A 22,491-nucleotide genomic window follows, 5' to 3' on the forward strand; every position below is an offset into this window, starting at 1 on the left:
AAGTAAAGGAACAAAAGAGATTTCGAGAAGAGGTGTGAATGGTAGGTTCCTGACTAACTGCTGTCTGAACGCAAAAGCAAGGGATTGAGAGAGAAAGGAGAGAAAAAAAACGGCAAAATAAAAGCAGCAAATTGAAACGGGGCAGAGATTACAGTCCGAATTCGTTCGACTCGGTGTTGAGTCCAGGGGAAGATGAGATGCTGTACCTAGAGATGACAGTGAGCGTCACTGGTACAAGGCAGGAGGTCGAGGACAGAGAGGTCAGTGTGAGAGTAAGGTGGAGAATTAAAATGACAAGCGATAGGAAGCTCCAGGTCCCGCTTGTCGGCTGAATGGAGGTGTTCCACAGAGCGATGCACTCGGTGTCCCCAGTGGAGGAGCAGAGTGAACCGCGAGCATTGAATACAGTCCAGTAAAACGCAAGAAGAACAAGTCAATCATTGTTTCACCCGGAAAGAGAGAGTGAGAAGGGACGAGGGAAAACCTCAGGAGTAGCATCGCCTGCACTTGCATGAATGGTGCCGCAGGGAAAGAGAAGGGGGTGTGTGGGGTGGGGGGGACAGAGAAGTCAAGGAAGGGAAGGGAAGAGTCGGAGATGGACCAGGTGAAGGTGAGAGAAGGATGGAAATTGGAAGCAACGTGGATGAGATTTTCCAGTTCAGGATGAGAGGAGAAGACGGCACCGATACAGTCATCAATATCCCAGAAAAAAGAGATAAAGACCGGTACCGGAGGCGAATGGGAATAAGGAACGTTTCACAAATCCCAATTTAAAAAAAACAGACAGAGCTGTAACTGTGTAGATAACAATGGAAAAACATTTAATTCGAAGAAAAATAGCCCAACTACTCTCTGGTCACTAAGCTGATCAATGGGGCAAATAGATTATAAACTCACATTTTGATAGGAAGATGGATCGGCCGAGAATCCGGACAGCATCTGGACATCAACAATGACCATGTTCGAAACTGGACGGTCACCAATGTAGCTGTGAGAGAGAGAGAGAAAGAGAAGAGAGAAATCGATGGACATGGGGCAGACAATACTGACCATTAAACTCAAACCAAATAAATACTGACCGTCACACCCCGTAAATACTGACCATCACATAAAGTAAATACTGACCATCACACCCCGTAAATACTGACTATCAGACCCAGTAAATACTGACCATCACATAAAGTAAATACTGACCGTCACACCCCGTAAATACTGACTATCACACCCAGTAAATACTGACCGTCACATAAAGTAAATACTGACCATCACATAAAGTAAATACTGACCATCACACCCCGTAAATACTGACCATCACACCCAGTAAATACTGACCGTCACACCCCGTAAATACTGACCATCACACCCAGTAAATACTGACCATCACATAAAGTAAATACTGACCGTCACATCCCGTAAATACTGACCATCACATAAAGTAAATACTGACCGTCACACCCCGTAAATACTGACCATGACACCCAGTAAATACTGACCGTCACATAAAGTAAATACTGACCATCACACCCCGTAAATACTGACTATCAGACACAGTAAATACTGACCATCACATAAAGTAAATACTGACCGTCACACCCCGTAAATACTGACCATCACACCCAGTAAATACTGACCGTCACATAAAGTAAATACTGACCATCACACCCCGTAAATACTGACCATGACACCCAGTAAATACTGACCGTCACATAAAGTAAATACTGACCATCACACCCCGTAAATACTGACTATCAGACCCAGTAAATACTGACCATCACATAAAGTAAATACTGACCGTCACACCCCGTAAATACTGACCATCACACCCAGTAAATACTGACCGTCACATAAAGTAAATACTGACCATCACATAAAGTAAATACTGACCATCACACCCCGTAAATACTGACCATCACACCCAGTAAATACTGACCGTCACACCCCGTAAATACTGACCATCACACCCAGTAAATACTGACCATCACATAAAGTAAATACTGACCGTCACATCCCGTAAATACTGACCATCACATAAAGTAAATACTGACCGTCACACCCCGTAAATACTGACCATGACACCCAGTAAATACTGACCGTCACATAAAGTAAATACTGACCATCACACCCCGTAAATACTGACTATCAGACCCAGTAAATACTGACCATCACATAAAGTAAATACTGACCGTCACACCCCGTAAATACTGACCATCACACCCAGTAAATACTGACCGTCACATAAAGTAAATACTGACCATCACACCCCGTAAATACTGACCATCACACCCAGTAAATACTGACCATCACATCCAGTAAATACTGACCATCACTCTCACAACCAGTAAATACTGACCATCACGCCCAGTAAATACTGACCATCACACCCAGCAAATACTGACCATCACACTCACAACCAGTAAATACTGACCATCACGCCCAGTAAATACTGACCATCACACCCAGCAAATACTGACCATCACAATCACACCCAGTAAATACTGACCATCACACTCACAACCAGTAAATACTGACCATCACGCCCAGTAAATACTGACCATCACACCCAGCAAATACTGACCATCACAATCACCCCCAGTAAATACTGACCATCACACCCAGTAAATACTGACCATCACACCCAGAAAATACTGACCATCACAATCACCCCCAGTAAATACTGACCATCACACCCAGAAAATACTGACCATCACAATCACCCCCAGTAAATACTGACCATCATACCCAGTAAATACAGACAATCACACCCAGTAAATACTGACCATCACACTCACACCCAGTACTGACCCTCAGACCCAGTAAATTCTGACCATCACTCTCACACCCAGTAAATACTGACCATCACACTCACACCCAGTAAATACTGACCATCACACTCACACCCAGTAAATACTGACCATCACACCCAGTAAATACTGACCATCACTCTCACACCCAGTAAATATTGACCATCACTCTCACAGCCAGAAAATACTGACCATCACACCCAGTAAATACTGACCATCACTCTCACACCCAGTAAATAAGGACCATCACTCTCACACCCAGTAAATACTGACCATCACACTCACACCCAGTAAGTACTGACCATCACACTCACATCCAGTAAATACTGACCATCACCCCCAGTAAATACTGACCATCACTCTCACACCCAGTAAATAAGGACCATCACTCTCACACCCAGTAAATACTGACCATCACTCTCACACCCAGTAAGTACTGACCATCACACTCACATCCAGTAAATACTGACCATCACCCCCAGTAAATACTGACCATCGCTCTCACACCCAGGAAATACTGACCATCACACTCACACCCAGTAAATACTGACCATCACAGCCAGTAGATACTGACCATCACACCCAGTAAATACTGACCACCACACTCACACCCAGTAAATACTGACCATCACACCCAGTAAATAAGGACCATCACTCTCACACCCAGAAAATACTGACCATCACCCCCAGTAAATACTGACCATCACACTCACACCCAGTAAATACTGACAATCACACACAGTAAATACTGACCATCACTCTCACACCCAGTAAATACTGACAATCACACACAGTAAATACTGACCATCACACTCACACCCAGTAAATACTGACAATCACACTCACACCCAGTAAATACTGACCATCACACACAGAAAATACTGACCATCACTCTCACACCCAGTAAATACTGACCATCACTCTCACACCCAGTAAATACTGACCATCACACTCACACCCAGTAAATACTGACAATCACACTCACACCCAGTAAATACTGACCATCACACACAGAAAATACTGACCATCACTCTCACACCCAGTAAATACTGACTATCACACACAGTAAATACTGACCATCACACTCACACCCAGTAAATACTGACCATCACACACAGAAAATACTGACCATCACACTCACACCCAGTAAATACTGACCATCACACACAGAAAATACTGACCATCACTCTCACACCCAGTAAATACTGACCATCACACACAGAAAATACTGACCATCACACTCACACCCAGTAAATACTGACAATCACACTCACACCCAGTAAATACTGACCATCACTCACAGAAAATACTGACCATCACACTCACACCCAGTAAATACTGACCATCACTCTCACACCCAGTAAATAAGGACCATCACTCTCACACCCAGAAAATACTGACCATCACCCCCAGTAAATACTGACCATCACACCCAGTACATACTGACCATCACACCCAGGAAATACTGACCATAACACTCATACCCAGTAAATACTGACCATCACACACAGTAAATACTGACCATCACTCTCACACCCAGTAAATACTGACAATCACACTCACACCCAGTAAATACTGACCATCACACCCAGTAAACACTGACCATCACACTCACACCCAGTAAATACTGACCATCACTCTCACACCCAGTAAATACTGACAATCACACTCACACCCAGTAAATACTGACCATCACTCTCACACCCAGTAAATACTGACCATCACTCTCACACCCAGTAAATACTGACCATCACACCCAGTAAATACTGACCATCACACTAACACCCAGTAAATACTGACCATCACACCCAGTAAATACTGACCATCACACTCACACCCAGTAAATACTGACCATCACTCTCACACCCAGTAAATACTGACCATCACACTCACACCCAGTAAATACTGACCATCACTCTCACACCCAGTAAATACTGACCATCACACTCACACCCAGTAAATACTGACCATCACTCTCACACCCAGTAAATACTGACCATCACACTCACACCCAGTAAATACTGACCATCACACCCAGTAAATACTGACCATCACACACAGTAAATACTGACCATCACACCGAGTAAATACTGACCATCACACTCACACCCAGTAAATACTGACCATCACTCTCACACCCAGTAAATACTGACCATCACACTCACACCCAGTAAATACTGACCATCACACCCAGTAAATACTGACCATCACTCACAGTAAATACTGACCATCACTCTCACACCCAGTAAATACTGACAATCACACTCACACCCAGTAAATACTGACCATCACACCCAGTAAACACTGACCATCACACTCACACCCAGTAAATACTGACCATCACTCTCACACCCAGTAAATACTGAAAATCACACTCACACCCAGTAAATACTGACCATCACACCCAGTAAATACTGACCATCACACCCACACCCAGTAAATACTGACCATCACACCCAGTAAATACTGACCATCACTCTCACACCCAGTAAATACTGACCATCACTCTCACTCCCAGTAAATACTGACCATCACACCCAGTAAATACTGACCATCCCACTCACACCCAGTAAATACTGACCATCACACCCAGTAAATACTGACCATCACACTCACACCCAGTAAATACTGACCATCACTCTCACACCCAGTAAATACTGACCATCACACCCAGTAAATACTGACCATCACACCCAGTAAATACTGACCATCACTCTCACACCCAGTAAATACTGACCATCACACCCAGTAAATACTGACCATCACACTCACACCCAGTAAATACTGACCATCACACCCAGTAAATACTGACCATCACACCCAGTAAATACTGACCATCACACTCACACCCAGTAAATACTGACAATCACACTCACACCCAGTAAATACTGACCATCACTCTCACACCCAGTAAATACTGACCATCACACACAGTAAATACTGACCATCACACTCACACCCAGTAAATACTGACCATCACACCCAGTAAATACTGATCATCACTCTCACACCCAGTAAATACTGACCATCACACTCACACCCAGTAAATACTGACCATCACACCCAGTAAATACTGACCATCACACTCACACCCAGTAAATACTGACCATCACACTCACACCCAGTAAATACTGACCATCACACCCAGTAAATACTGACCATCACACTCACACCCAGTATATACTGACCATCACACCCAGTAAATACTGACCATCACTCTCACAACCAGTAAATACTGACCATCACACTCACACCCAGTAAATACTGACCATCACACTCACACCCAGTAAATACTGACCATCACACCCAGTAAATAATGACCATCACTCTCACACCCAGTAAATACTGACCATCACACTCACACCCAGTAAATACTGACCATCACACCCAGTAAATACTGACCATCACACTCACACCCAGTAAATACTGACCATCACACCCAGTAAATACTGACCATCACACCCAGTAAATACTGACCATCACTCTCACAACCAGTAAATACTGACCATCACACTCACACCCAGTAAATACTGACCATCACACTCACACCCAGTAAATACTGACCATCACGCCCAGTAAATAATGACCATCACTCTCACACCCAGGAAATACTGACAATCACACCCAGTAAATACTGACCATCACACTCACACCCAGTAAATACTGACCATCACTCTCACACCCAGTAAATACTGACCATCACTCTCACACCCAGGAAATACTGACAATCACACCCAGTAAATACTGACCATCACACCCAGTAAATACTGACCATCACACCCAGTAAATACTGACCATCACACTCACACCCAGTAAATACTGACCATCACTCTCACACCCAGTAAATACTGACCATCACACCCAGTAAATACTGACCATCACACCCAGTAAATACTGACAATCACACCCAGTAAATACTGACCATCACACCCAGTAAATACTGACCATCACACCCAGTAAATACTGACAATCACACCCAGTAAATACTGACCATCACACTCACACCCAGTAAATAGTGACCATCACTCTCACACCCAGTAAATACTGACCATCACACACAGTAAATACTGACCATCACACTCACACCCAGTAAATACTGACCATCACACCCAGTAAATACTGACAATCACACTCACACCCAGTAAATACTGACCATCACACCCAGTAAATACTGACAATCACACTCACACCCAGTAAATACTGACCATCACACCCAGTAAATACTGACCATCACTCTCACACCCAGTAAATACTGACCATCACACCCAGTAAATACTGACCATCACTCTCACACCCAGTAAATACTGACCATCACACTCACACCCAGTAAATACTGACCATCACTCTCACACCCAGTAAATACTGACCATCACTCTCACACCCAGGAAATACTGACAATCACACCCAGTAAATACTGACCATCACACTCACACCCAGTAAATACTGACCATCACACCCAGTAAGTACTGACCATCACTCTCACACCCAGTAAATACAGACCATCACACCCAGTAAATACTGACCATCACACTCACACCCAGTAAATACTGACCATCACACCCAGTAAATACTGACAATCACTCTCACACCCAGTAAATACTGACCATCACACCCAGTAAATACTGACCATCACACTCACACCCAGTAAATACTGACCATCACACCCAGTAAATACTGACAATCACACTCACACCCAGTAAATACTGACCATCACACCCAGTAAATACTGACAATCACACCCAGTAAATACTGACCATCACACCCAGTAAATACTGACCATCACACTCACACCCAGTAAATACTGACCATCACACCCAGTAAATACTGACCATCAGACCCAGTAAATACTGACCATCACACTCACACCCAGTAAATACTGACCATCACACCCAGTAAATACTGACCATCACACTCACACCCAGTAAATACTGACCATCACACCCAGTAAATACTGACAATCACTCTCACACCCAGTAAATACTGACCATCACACCCAGTAAATACTGACCATCACACTCACACCCAGTAAATACTGACCATCACACCCAGTAAATACTGACCATCACACCCAGTAAATACTGACCATCTCTCTCACACCCAGTAAATACTGACCATCACACCCAGTAAATACTGACCATCACACTCACACCCAGTAAATACAGACCATCACACCCTGTAAATACTGACCATCACACTCACACCCAGTAAATACTGACCATCACACCCAGTAAATACTGACAATCACTCTCACACCCAGTAAATACTGACCATCACACCCAGTAAATACTGACCATCACACTCACACCCAGTAAATACTGACCATCACACCCAGTAAATACTGACCATCACACCCAGTAAATACTGACCATCACTCTCACACCCAGTAAATACTGACCATCACACCCAGTAAATACTGACCATCACACTCACACCCAGTAAATACTGACCATCACACCCAGTAAATACTGACAATCACACTCACACCCAGTAAATACTGACCATCACACCCAGTAAATACTGACAATCACACTCACACCCAGTAAATACTGACCATCACACCCAGTAAATACTGACCATCACTCTCACACCCAGTAAATACTGACCATCACACCCAGTAAATACTGACCATCACTCTCACACCCAGTAAATACTGACCATCACACTCACACCCAGTAAATACTGACCATCACTCACACACCCAGTAAATACTGACCATCACACCCAGTAAATACTGACCATCACACTCACACCCAGTAAATACTGACCATCACACCCAGTAAATACTGACAATCACTCTCACACCCAGTAAATACTGACCATCACACCCAGTAAATACTGACCATCACACTCACACCCAGTAAATACTGACCATCACACCCAGTAAATACTGACAATCACACTCACACCCAGTAAATACTGACCATCACACCCAGTAAATACTGACCATCACACCCAGTAAATACTGACAATCACACTCACACCCAGTAAATACTGACCATCACACCCAGTAAATACTGACCATCACACCCAGTAAATACTGACAATCACACTCACACCCAGTAAATACTGACCATCACACCCAGTAAATACTGACCATCACTTTCACACCCAGTAAATACTGACCATCACACCCAGTAAATACTGACCATCACACTCACACCCAGTAAATACTGACCATCACACCCAGTAAATACTGACCATCACACTCACACCCAGTAAATACTGACCATCACACCCAGTAAATACTGACCATCACACTCACACCCAGTAAATACTGACCATCACACCCAGTAAATACTGACCATCACACTCACACCCAGTAAATACTGACCATCACACCCAGTAAATACTGACAATCACACTCACACCCAGTAAATACTGACCATCACACCCAGTAAATACTGAACATCACACTCACACCCAGTAAATACTGACCATCACACCCAGTAAATACTGACCATCACACCCAGTAAATACTGACCATCACACCCAGTAAATAATGACCATCACTCTCACACCCAGTAAATACTGACCAACACACCCAGTAAATACTGACCAACACACCCAGTAAATACTGACCATCACACTCACACCCAGTAAATACTGACCATCACACCCAGTAAATACTGACCATCACACCCAGTAAATAATGACCATCACTCACACACCCAGTAAATACTGACCAACACACCCAGTAAATACTGACCATCACACTCACACCCAGTAAATACTGACCATCACACCCAGTAAATACTGACAATCACACCGAGTAAATACTGACAATCACACTCACACCCAGTAAATACTGACCATCACACTCACACCCAGTAAATACTGACCATCACACCCAGTAAATACTGACCATCACACCCAGTAAATACTGACAATCACACTCACACCCAGTAAATACTGACCATCACACCCAGTAAATACTGACCATCACACCCAGTAAATACTGACCATCACACTCACACCCAGTAAATACTGACCATCACACCCAGTAAATACTGACCATCACACTCACACCCAGTAAATACTGACCATCACACCCAGTAAATACTGACCATCACACCCAGTAAATACTGACCATCACACCCAGTAAATAATGACCATCACTCTCACACCCAGTAAATACTGACCAACACACCCAGTAAATACTGACCAACACACCCAGTAAATACTGACCATCACACTCACACCCAGTAAATACTGACCATCACACCCAGTAAATACTGACCATCACACCCATTAAATACTGACCATCACACTCACACCCAGTAAATACTGACCATCACACCCAGTAAATACTGACCATCACACCCAGTAAATACTGACCATCACACTCACACCCAGTAAATACTGACCATCACACCCAGTAAATACTGACCAACACACCCAGTAAATACTGACCATCACACTCACACCCAGTAAATACTGACCATCACACCCAGTAAATACTGACCAACACACCCAGTAAATACTGACCAACACACCCAGTAAATACTGACCATCACACTCACACCCAGTAAATACTGACCATCACACCCAGTAAATACTGACCATCACTCTCACACCCAGTAAATACTGACCATCACTCTCACACCCAGTAAATACTGACCATCACACCCAGTAAATACTGACAATCACACTCACACCCAGTAAATACTGACCATCACACTCACACCCAGTAAATACTGACCATCACACCCAGTAAATACTGACCAACACACCCAGTAAATACTGACCAACACACCCAGTAAATACTGACCATCACACTCACACCCAGTAAATACTGACCATCACACCCAGTAAATACTGAACATCACTCTCACACCCAGTAAATACTGACCATCACACCCAGTAAATACTGACCATCACACCCAGTAAATACTGACCATCACACCCAGTAAATACTGACCATCACACTCACACCCAGTAAATACTGACCATCACACCCAGTAAATACTGACCATCACACCCAGTAAATACTGACCAACACACCCAGTAAATACTGACCATCACACCCAGTAAATACTGACCATCACACCCAGTAAATAATGACCATCACACTCACACCCAGTAAATACTGACCATCACACCCAGTAAATACTGACCATCACTCACACACCCAGGAAATACTGACAATCACACTCACACCCAGTAAATACTGACCATCACACCCAGGAAATACTGACAATCACACTCACACCCAGTAAATAATGACCATCACACCCAGTAAATACTGACCATCACACCCAGTAAATAATGACCATCACTCACACACCCAGGAAATACTGACAATCACACTCACACCCAGTAAATACTGACCATCACACCCAGGAAATACTGACAATCACACTCACACCCAGTAAATAATGACCATCACACCCAGTAAATACTGACCATCACACCCAGTAAATAATGACCATCACTCACACACCCAGTAAATACTGACCAACACACCCAGTAAATACTGACCATCACACCCAGGAAATACTGACCATCACACTCACACCCAGTAAATACTGACCATCACAACCAGTAAATACTGACCATCACACTCACACCCAGTAAATACTGACCATCACACCCAGTAAATACTGACCATCACACTCACACCCAGTAAATACTGACCATCACACCCAGTAAATACTGACCATCACACTCACACCCAGTAAATACTGACCATCACACCCAGTAAATACTGACCATCACACCCAGTAAATACTGACCATCACTCTCACACCCAGTAAATACTGACCATCACACCCAGTAAATACTGACCATCACTCTCACACCCAGTAAATACTGACCATCACACCCAGTAAATACTGACCATCACACTCACACCCAGTAAATACTGACCATCACTCTCACACCCAGTAAATACTGACCATCACACTCACACCCAGTAAATACTGACCATCACAACCAGTAAATACTGACCATCACACTCACACCCAGTAAATACTGACCATCACACCCAGTAAATACTGACCATCACACTCACACCCAGTAAATACTGACCATCACACCCAGTAAATACTGACCATCACACTCACACCCAGTAAATACTGACCATCACACCCAGTAAATACTGACCATCACTCTCACACCCAGTAAATACTGACCATCACACCCAGTAAATACTGACCATCACTCTCACACCCAGTAAATACTGACCATCACACCCAGTAAATACTGACCATCACACTCACACCCAGTAAATACTGACCATCACAACCAGTAAATACTGACCATCACACTCACACCCAGTAAATACTGACCATCACACCCAGTAAATACTGACCATCACACTCACACCCAGTAAATACTGACCATCACACCCAGTAAATACTGACCATCACACTCACACCCAGTAAATACTGACCATCACACCCAGTAAATACTGACCATCACACTCACACCCAGTAAATACTGACCATCACACCCAGTAAATACTGACCATCACACCCAGTAAATACTGACCATCACTCTCACACCCAGTAAATACTGACCATCACACCCAGGAAATACTGACAATCACACTCACACCCAGTAAATAATGACCATCACACCCAGTAAATAATGACCATCACTCACACACCCAGTAAATACTGACCATCACACCCAGTAAATACTGACCATCACTCTCACACCCAGTAAATACTGACCATCACACCCAGTAAATACTGACCATCACACCCAGGAAATACTGACAATCACACTCACACCCAGTAAATAATGACCATCACACCCAGTAAATACTGACCATCACACCCAGTAAATAATGACCATCACTCACACACCCAGTAAATACTGACCAACACACCCAGTAAATACTGACCATCACACCCAGGAAATACTGACCATCACACTCACACCCAGTAAACACTGACAATCACACCCAGTAAATACTGACCATCACACTCACACCCAGTAAATACTGACCATCACACCCAGTAAATACTGACCATCACACTCACACCCAGCAAATACTGACCATCACACCCAGTAAATACTGACCATCACTCTCACACCCAGTAAATACTGACAATCACACCCAGTAAATACTGACCATCACACCCAGTAAATACTGACCATCACACTCACACCCAGTAAATACAGACCATCACACCCAGTAAATACTGACCATCACACCCAGTAAATACTGACCATCACACCCAGTAAATACTGACCAACACACCCAGTAAATACTGACCATCACACCCATGTAATACTGACCATCACACCCAGTAAATACTGACCATCACACCCAGTAAATACTGACCATCACACCCAGTAAATACTGACCATCACACCCAGTAAATACTGACCAACACACCCAGTAAATACTGACAATCACACCCAGTAAATACTGACCATCACACCCAGTAAATACTGACCATCACACTCACACCCAGTAAATACTGACCATCACACCCAGTAAATACTGACCATCACACCCAGTAAATACTGACCAACACACCCAGTAAATACTGACCATCACACCCAGTAAATACTGACCATCACACCCAGTAAATACTGACCAACACACCCAGTAAATACTGACCATCACACCCAGTAAATACTGACCATCACACTCACACCCAGTAAATACTGACCATCACACTCACACCCAGTAAATACTGACCATCACACCCAGTAAATACTGACCATCACACCCAGTAAATACAGACCATCACACCCAGTAAATATTGACCATCACACTCACACCCAGTAAATACAGACCATCACACACAGTAAATACTGACCATCACACCCAGTAAATACTGACCATCACACTCACACCCAGTAAATACTGACCATCACACCCAGTAAATACTGACAATCACTCTCACACCCAGTAAATACTGACCATCACACCCAGTAAATACTGACCATCACACTCACACCCAGTAAATACAGACCATCACACCCAGTAAATACTGACCATCACACCCAGTAAATATTGACCATCACACTCACACCCAGTAAATACAGACCATCACACCCAGTAAATACTGACCATCACACCCAGTAAATACTGACAATCACTCTCACACCCAGTAAATACTGACCATCACACCCAGTAAATACTGACAATCACTCTCACACCCAGTAAATAATGACCATCACACCCAGTAAATAATGACCATCACACTCACACCCAGTAAATACTGACCATCACACCCAGTAAATACTGACCATCACACCCAGTAAATATTGACCATCACTCTCACACCCAGTAAATACTGACCATCACACCCAGTAAATACTGACCATCACTCTCACACCCAATAAATACTGACCATCACTCTCACACCCAGTAAATACAGACCATCACACTCACACCCAGTAAATACTGACCATCACTCTCACACCCAGTAAATACTGACGATCACACCCAGTAAATATTGACCATCACTCTCACACCCAGTAAATACTGACGATCACACCCAGTAAATACTGACCATCACACTCACACCCAGTAAATACTGACCATCACACCCAGTAAATATTGACCATCACTCTCACACCCAGTAAATACTGACCATCACACCCAGTAAATATTGACCATCACTCTCACACCCAGTAAATACTGACCATCACACCCAGTAAATATTGACCATCACTCTCACACCCAGTAAATACTGACCATCACACCCAGTAAATATTGACCATCACTCTCACACCCAGTAAATACTGACCATCACACCCAGTATATACTGACCATCACACTCACACCCAGAAAATACTGACCATCACACCCAGTAAATACTGACCATCACACCCAGTAAATACTGACAATCACTCTCACACCCAGTAAATACTGACAATCACTCTCACACCCAGTAAATACTGACCATCACACCCAGTAAATACTGACAATCACACTCACACCCAGTAAATACTGACCATCACTCTCACACCCAGTAAATACTGACCATCACACCCAGTATATACTGACCATCACTCTCACACCCAGTAAATACTGACCATCATACCCAGTAAATATTGACCATCACTCTCACACCCAGTAAATACTGACCATCACACCCAGTAAATATTGACCATCACTCTCACACCCAGTAAATACTGACCATCACACCCAGTAAATACTGACCATCACACCCAGTAAATACTGACAATCACTCTCACACCCAGTAAATACTGACCATCACACCCAGTATATACTGACCATCACACTCACACCCAGTAAATACTGACCATCACACCCAGTAAATACTGACCATCACACCCAGTAAATACTGACCATCACACTCACACCCAGTAAATACTGACCATCACACTCACACCCAGTAAATACTGACCATCACACCCAGTATATACTGACCATCACTCTCACACCCAGTAAATACTGACCATCACACTCACACCCAGTAAATACTGACCATCACACCCAGTAAATACTGACCATCACACTCACACCCAGTAAATACTGACCATCACACCCAGTAAATACTGACCATCACACCCAGTAAATACTGACCATCACTCTCACACCCAGTAAATACTGACCATCACACTCACACCCAGTAAATACTGACCATCACACCCAGTATATACTGACCATCACTCTCACACCCAGTAAATACTGACCATCACTCTCACACCCAGTAAATACTGACAATCACTCTCACACCCAGTAAATACTGACCATCACACCCAGTAAATACTGACCATCACACCCAGTAAATACTGACCATCACTCTCACACCCAGTAAATACTGACCATCACACCCAGTATATACTGACCATCACTCTCACACCCAGTAAATACTGACCATCACTCTCACACCCAGTAAATACTGACAATCACTCTCACACCCAGTAAATACTGACCATCACACCCAGTAAATACTGACCATCACACCCAGTAAATACTGACCATCACTCTCACACCCAGTAAATACTGACCATCACTCTCACACCCAGTAAATACTGACCATCACACTCACACCCAGTAAATACTGACCATCACACCCAGTAGATACTGACCATCACACCCAGTAAATACTGACCATCACACTCACACCCAGTAAATACTGACCATCACACCCACTAAATACTGACCATCACTCTCACACCCAGTAAATACTGACCATCACACCCAGTAAATACTGACCATCACACTCACACCCAGTGAATACTGACCATCACACCCAGTAAATACTGACAATCACACCCAGTAAATACTGACCATCACTCTCACACCCAGTAAATACTGACCATCACACCCAGTAAATACTGACCATCACTCTCACACCCAGTAAATACTGACAATCACTCTCACACCCAGTAAATACTGACCATCACACTCACACCCAGTAAATACTGACCATCACACCCAGTAAATACTGACAATCACTCTCACACCCAGTAAATACTGACCATCACACTCACACCCAGTAAATACTGACCATCACACCCAGTAAATACTGACCATCACTCTCACACCCAGTAAATACTGACAATCACTCTCACACCCAGTAAATACTGACAATCACACCCAGTAAATACTGACCATCACACCCACTAAATACTGACCATCACTCTCACACCCAGTAAATACTGACCATCACACTCACACCCAGTAAATACTGACCATCACACCCAGTAAATACTGACCATCACTCTCACACCCAGTAAATACTGACAATCACTCTCACACCCAGTAAATACTGACCATCACTCTCACACCCAGTAAATACTGACCATCACACCCAGTAAATACTGACCATCACTCTCACACCCAGTAAATACTGACAATCACTCTCACACCCAGTAAATACTGACCATCACACCCACTAAATACTGACCATCACTCTCACACCCAGTAAATACTGACCATCACACCCACTAAATACTGACCATCACTCTCACACCCAGTAAATACTGACCATCACACTCACACCCAGTAAATACTGACCATCACACCCAGTAAATACTGACAATCACACCCAGTAAATACTGACCATCACACTCACACCCAGTAAATACTGACCATCACTCTCACACCCAGTAAATACTGACAATCACACTCACACCCAGTAAATACTGACCATCACTCTAACACCCAGTAAATACTGACCATCACACCCAGTAAGTACTGACCATCACACTCACACCCAGTAAATACTGACCATCACACTCACACCCAGTAAATACTGACCATCACACCCAGTAAATACTGACCATCACACTCACACCCAGTGAATACTGACCATCACTCTCACACCCAGTAAATACTGACCATCACACTCACACCCAGTAAATACTGACCATCACACTCACACCCAGTAAATACTGACCATCACACCCAGTAAATACTGACCATCACACTCACACCCAGTAAATACTGACCATCACACCCAGTAAATACTGACCATCACTCTCACACCCAGTAAATACTGACAATCACACTCACACCCAGTAAATACTGACCATCACTCTAACACCCAGTAAATACTGACCATCACACCCAGTAAGTACTGACCATCACACTCACACCCAGTAAATACTGACCATCACACTCACACCCAGTAAATACTGACCATCGCACCCAGTAAATACTGACCATCACACTCACACCCAGTGAATACTGACCATCACTCTCACACCCAGTAAATACTGACCATCACACTCACACCCAGTAAATACTGACCATCACACTCACACCCAGTAAATACTGACCATCACACCCAGTAAATACTGACCATCACACTCACACCCAGTAAATACTGACCATCACACCCAGTAAATACTGACCATCACTCTCACACCCAGTAAATACTGACAATCACACTCACACCCAGTAAATACTGACCATCACTCTAACACCCAGTAAATACTGACCATCACACCCAGTAAATACTGACCATCACACTCACACCCAGTAAATACTGACCCTCAATCTCACACCCAGTAAATACTGACCATCACACCCAGTAAATACTGACCATCACACTCACACCCAGTAAATACTGACCATCACACCCAGTAAATACTGACCATCACACTCACACCCAGTAAATACTGACCATCACACCCAGTAAATACTGACCCTCAATCTCACACCCAGTAAATACTGACCCTCAATATCCTGACAATATACACTGCCCCACACTCACGTGACATTGATGTCAATTCTTTGCACTGATCCTTCCTTCCTATTCCCATTTTTCATATTTGCAGGCAACATCTCCACGGATGCAATGAACACGGAGTCTTTCTGTGCAGGAGGCGTGTTGTAACGGAATGTTGTCTGGAAGTGAACAGATAAAGCATCAGAGAAAACTTCTCCCTATCTCCCTCCCTCCCCCTTCCCATGTCCCTCTCTGCAACTTGGAATATGCCTCACTCTCCACGCTTGACATATAACTCACTTCTCTCCTAAATATCCCTCACACTCCCTCCAACTCCTTCTTCACTCCTGTCTGCCCATCCCCTCACTCCCACCTTTAATATCCCTCACTCCCACAGCCTCATATCCCTCACTTCAGGGAGACAAGGAGTGACTGACCTCGAGGAGAAGACAGCTGGTGCCGCTGATCTGCACCGTGTAGTCTCCGGGAATCTCCGCCAGTTTCTGTCTCTGCAGCACGAGCTGGTTGGAGGAGTCGATGTGGAACTCCCTGTGGAATTTGGCCTCTGAGGTGATGGACAATGTACTATCTGGGTCACTCACGTGGGTCAACTCTGCGTAGAGGGCGAGGGCCTGGAGGGCAACCACTGTGTCCTGAGGGAGGAGGGAGAGGGTTAGTCACTCATTCAGCCCACATACACACCCAGAACAGGAAAGGTCCCGGCTCCGTCCCCGGTCTGTACTGGATTATCCGATCCCACGCTCAGTGTGGTACTGAGCACCACGCGGCCACACGGGTGAAAGGTCAGACCCTTTGACCTCTCTCTCTCTCTCTTGCCCCTGGGTATACCTGGGTCGACGCGAATCCTCCATAGGAATTCCTCTGCTTGACCAACCAGCTGACGATGGGAGCGGCCTGGCCCAGGTCGGAGTTCGTGACCTGCGGCTGGGACAGCAGGGCCAGTACAACATAGGCAGTCATCTCCACCTCCGCCGAGGCAGCTCTCCACCAGAAATATGAGGGCTCCTCTTCCTCAGACCTCTTTTCCCGCTGCCAGTGGGTCAATCCGTCTGTAACAGAGAGATCGGAGGCTCACGGTTAGATACGCTGCACCCCACGGTTGAATATCCAGGCTTCCTGCACCCTGGTGAGTCGTGACAAAAGTAGGTCATGAGGGAGGGAGGAGTAAGGAGGACACTTGGATGAGGATAATGTTGGGGAATTAGACGCTACCTTTTTTGATAGCTAGGCCCTCGAGCCTTTCCAATATTTGCCCCCTGGTGGCCTGGTCCCCGGCCAGGGTGAAGGTGTAGGCCAGAAGGGTCAGGGTGTAAGTGCTGTTCACTGTCTGCAGAGCATTCCTTAGGCAGCCGAGGGCCCGGTCTGTCACTCCCATCTAGACAGAAGAGGGAGACGGAGAGAGTTGGTCAGAGATATCAGGGTCATGGGCACCCAACTAGAATATCCCTCACACCCACCTCATTTATCCCTCGATCCCACCACGATTATCCCTCACTTGCAGGACCCCAAGTCCCTCACTCCCACCCTCCCATATCCCTCGCTCGCAGCATCTGATAACCGTTGCTCGCAACTCACCGGTGGATCCCTCAGTCCACACTGCCCACATCCCACACACCCATTTCCTCGATGTTTCCTGTCTCAGCCTCCCTCACTTCCTGCAATCCCCCCTCTTTCTCATACCTCCTCACCTCTCCAATAACCCCTCCTCTCTCCGATGTCATGTCCCCTCTCCGATACTTACCTCCATCTCTGATAACTCGCTTTCTCTCTAAAACCCCTCGCCTCTTCTCTTTTCTCTTCTTTCTACCTGCCGATACCCACTTCCATCTCTGATACCCCTCTCCTCTCTGAAACACCTCCCCTCTCAGATACCCCCTCACCTCTCTGATATCCCTGCCCTCTCCAATATCCCCTCTCTCCGATACCCACTCCCATCTCTGATACCCCCTCCCCCGCTCTGATACCCACTTCCATCCCTGCTAAGCCCTCCTCTCTAATAACCCTCCCCTCTCCGATATCCCCTCCCCAATCTGATAATCCTCCCTGATACCCCCCTCTGATACCTCTCCCCTCTCCAATAACCCCTCCACTCTCTGATACCCCCTCACGTCTCTGAAATTCCTCACATCTCCAATATCCTCTCTCCAATACCCCCCCCCAATACCTGCTCCCCTCTCCGATACGCAATTCCATCTCTGATACACCTCCCCTCTCCGATACCCTCTCCCCTCTCCGATACCCCATCCCCACCTGATACCCCCTCCCCTTCCCGATAACCCCTCCCCTCTCCGATACCCTCTCCCCTCACCGATACCCCTTCCCCACTCCGATACCCTCTCCCCTCTCCGATACCCCTTCCCCACTCCGATACCCTCTCCCCTCTCCGATACCCTCTCCCCTCCTCCGATACCCCATCCCCACCTGATACCCCTCCCCTTCCCGATAACCCCTCCCCTCTCCGATACCCTCTCCCCTCACCGATACCCCTTCCCCACTCCGATACCCCGCTCCCCTCTCCGATACCCTCTCCCCTCTCCGATACCCTCTCCCCTCTCCGATACCCCTTCCCCACTCCGATACCCGCTCCCCTCTCCGATACCCTCTCCCCCTCTCCGATACCCCATCCCCACCTGATACCCCCTCCCCTTCCTGATACCCCCTCCCTTCTCGATACCCCCTCCTTTCTCCGATACCCCCTCCACTCTCCGATACCCAATCCCCACCAGATACCCCCTCCCCTTCCCAATACCCCCTCCCCTCTCCGACATCCCCTCCCCTCTCCGATACCCCCTCCCCTTCCCGATACCCCCTCCCCTCTCCGATAGCCCCTCCCCTCTCCGATACCCCCTCCCCTTCCCGATACCCCCTCCCCTCTCCGATACCCCCCTCCTCTCTCCGATACCACCTCCTCTCTCCGATACCACCTCCCCTCTCCGATACCCCTTCCCTCTCTGATACCCCTCAACTCTCCAATACTCCCCCAGCCCTCTCTGATACCCCGTCCCCTTCCCAATACCCCCTCCCCCTCTGATACCCCTCAACTCTCCGATACCCCCATCCCTCACCGATACCCCCTCCCCTTCCCGATATCCCCTCCCCGGCGATACCCCTTCCCTCTCTGATACCCCTCAACTCTCCGATACTCCCCCAGCCCTCTCTGATACCCCCACCCCTTCCCAATACCCCCTCCCCCTCTGATACCCCTCCCCTCTCCGATACCCCATCCCCTCACCGATACCCCCTCCCCTTCCCGATATCCCCTCCCCGGCGATACCCCTTCCCTCTCTGATACCCCTCAACTCTCCGATACTCCCCCAGCCCTCTCTGATACCCCACCCCTTCCCAATACCCCCTCCCCCTCTGATACCCCTCCCCTCTCCGATACCCCCCATCCCCTCACCGATACCCCCTCCCCTTTCCGATATCCCCTCCCCGGCGATACCCCTCCTCTCTCCGATATCCTCTACTCTCTCCGATACCCCCCTCCCCTCTTCTGATACCCCTCCCCTCTCCGATATCCCCTTCCCCTCTCCGATACCCCTCCCTCTCCGATACCCCCTCCCCTTCCGGATACCCCCTCCCCTCTCCGATACCCTCTCCCCACTCTGATACCCCCTCCCATTTCCGATACCCCCTCCACTCTCTGATACCCCCGCCCCCACTCTCCGATACCCCCTATCCTCTCCGATACCCCTCCACTTCCCAATATCCCCTCCTCTCTCCGATATCACCTCCCCTCTCCAATACCCCCCTCCCCTCTCCGATACCCCCTCCCCTTCCCGATACCCCCCTCCCCTTCGTGATACCCCCTCCTCTCTCCAATACCCCTCCCCTCACCGATACCCCCTCCCCTCTCCGATACCCCCCTCAACCTTTCCGATACCCCCCTCTCCTTTCCGATACCCCTCCCCTCTCCGATAACCCCCTCCCCTCTCCGATACCCCCCTCCCCTCTCCGATAACCCCTCCCCTATCCGATAACCCCTCCCTCTCCGATATCCCCCTTAATCTCTCCGATACTTTCTCCCCTCTCCAATACACCCTCCTCTCTCCAATACACCCTCCCTTCCCAATACCCCCTCCCCTCTCCGATACTCCCCTTCCCTCTCTGATACCCCTCAACTCTCCGATACCCCCATCCCCTCACCGATACCCCTCCCCTTCCCGATATCCCCTCCCCGGCGATACCCTCCTCTCTCCGATATCCTCTACTCTCTCCGATACCCCCTCCCCTCTCTGATACTCCTCCCCTCTCCGATATCCCCTTCCCCTCTCCGATACCCCCTCCCCTCTCCGATACCCCCTCCCCTTCCCGATACCCCCTCCCCTCTCCGATACCCCCCTCCCCTTCCCGATACCCTCTCCCCTCTCCGATACCCTCTCCCCACTCTGATACCCCCTCCCATTTACGATACCCCCTCCACTCTCTGATACCCCCGCCACTGTCCAATACCCCCTATCCTCTCCGATACCCCTCCACTTCCCAATATCCCCTCCTCTCTCCGATATCACCTCCCCTCTCCAATACCCCCCTCGCCTCTCCGATACCCCTCCCCTTCC

The 22,491-nt window shown here is 46.7% G+C and overlaps 1 protein-coding gene across 1 annotated transcript in view; it reads right to left on the bottom strand.

Annotated features, from left to right (window-relative positions):
• The window catches only part of LOC137364486 (murinoglobulin-1-like), a 69,180-nt gene that overhangs the window by 33,094 nt on the left and 13,595 nt on the right, over positions 1-22,491 (bottom strand). The window contains exons 4-8 of the mRNA XM_068027673.1: positions 19,145-19,307; positions 18,761-18,981; positions 18,349-18,564; positions 17,957-18,090; positions 898-988 (exon numbers count right to left, since the gene is read on the bottom strand). Coding sequence (XP_067883774.1) covers positions 898-988; positions 17,957-18,090; positions 18,349-18,564; positions 18,761-18,981; positions 19,145-19,307 — 825 coding nt within the window. The remainder of the gene's footprint in view (positions 1-897; positions 989-17,956; positions 18,091-18,348; positions 18,565-18,760; positions 18,982-19,144; positions 19,308-22,491) is intronic.

The sequence above is a fragment of the Heterodontus francisci genome, unplaced genomic scaffold (assembly GCF_036365525.1).
Source record: "Heterodontus francisci isolate sHetFra1 unplaced genomic scaffold, sHetFra1.hap1 HAP1_SCAFFOLD_1281, whole genome shotgun sequence".
Taxonomy (NCBI): domain Eukaryota; kingdom Metazoa; phylum Chordata; class Chondrichthyes; order Heterodontiformes; family Heterodontidae; genus Heterodontus; species Heterodontus francisci.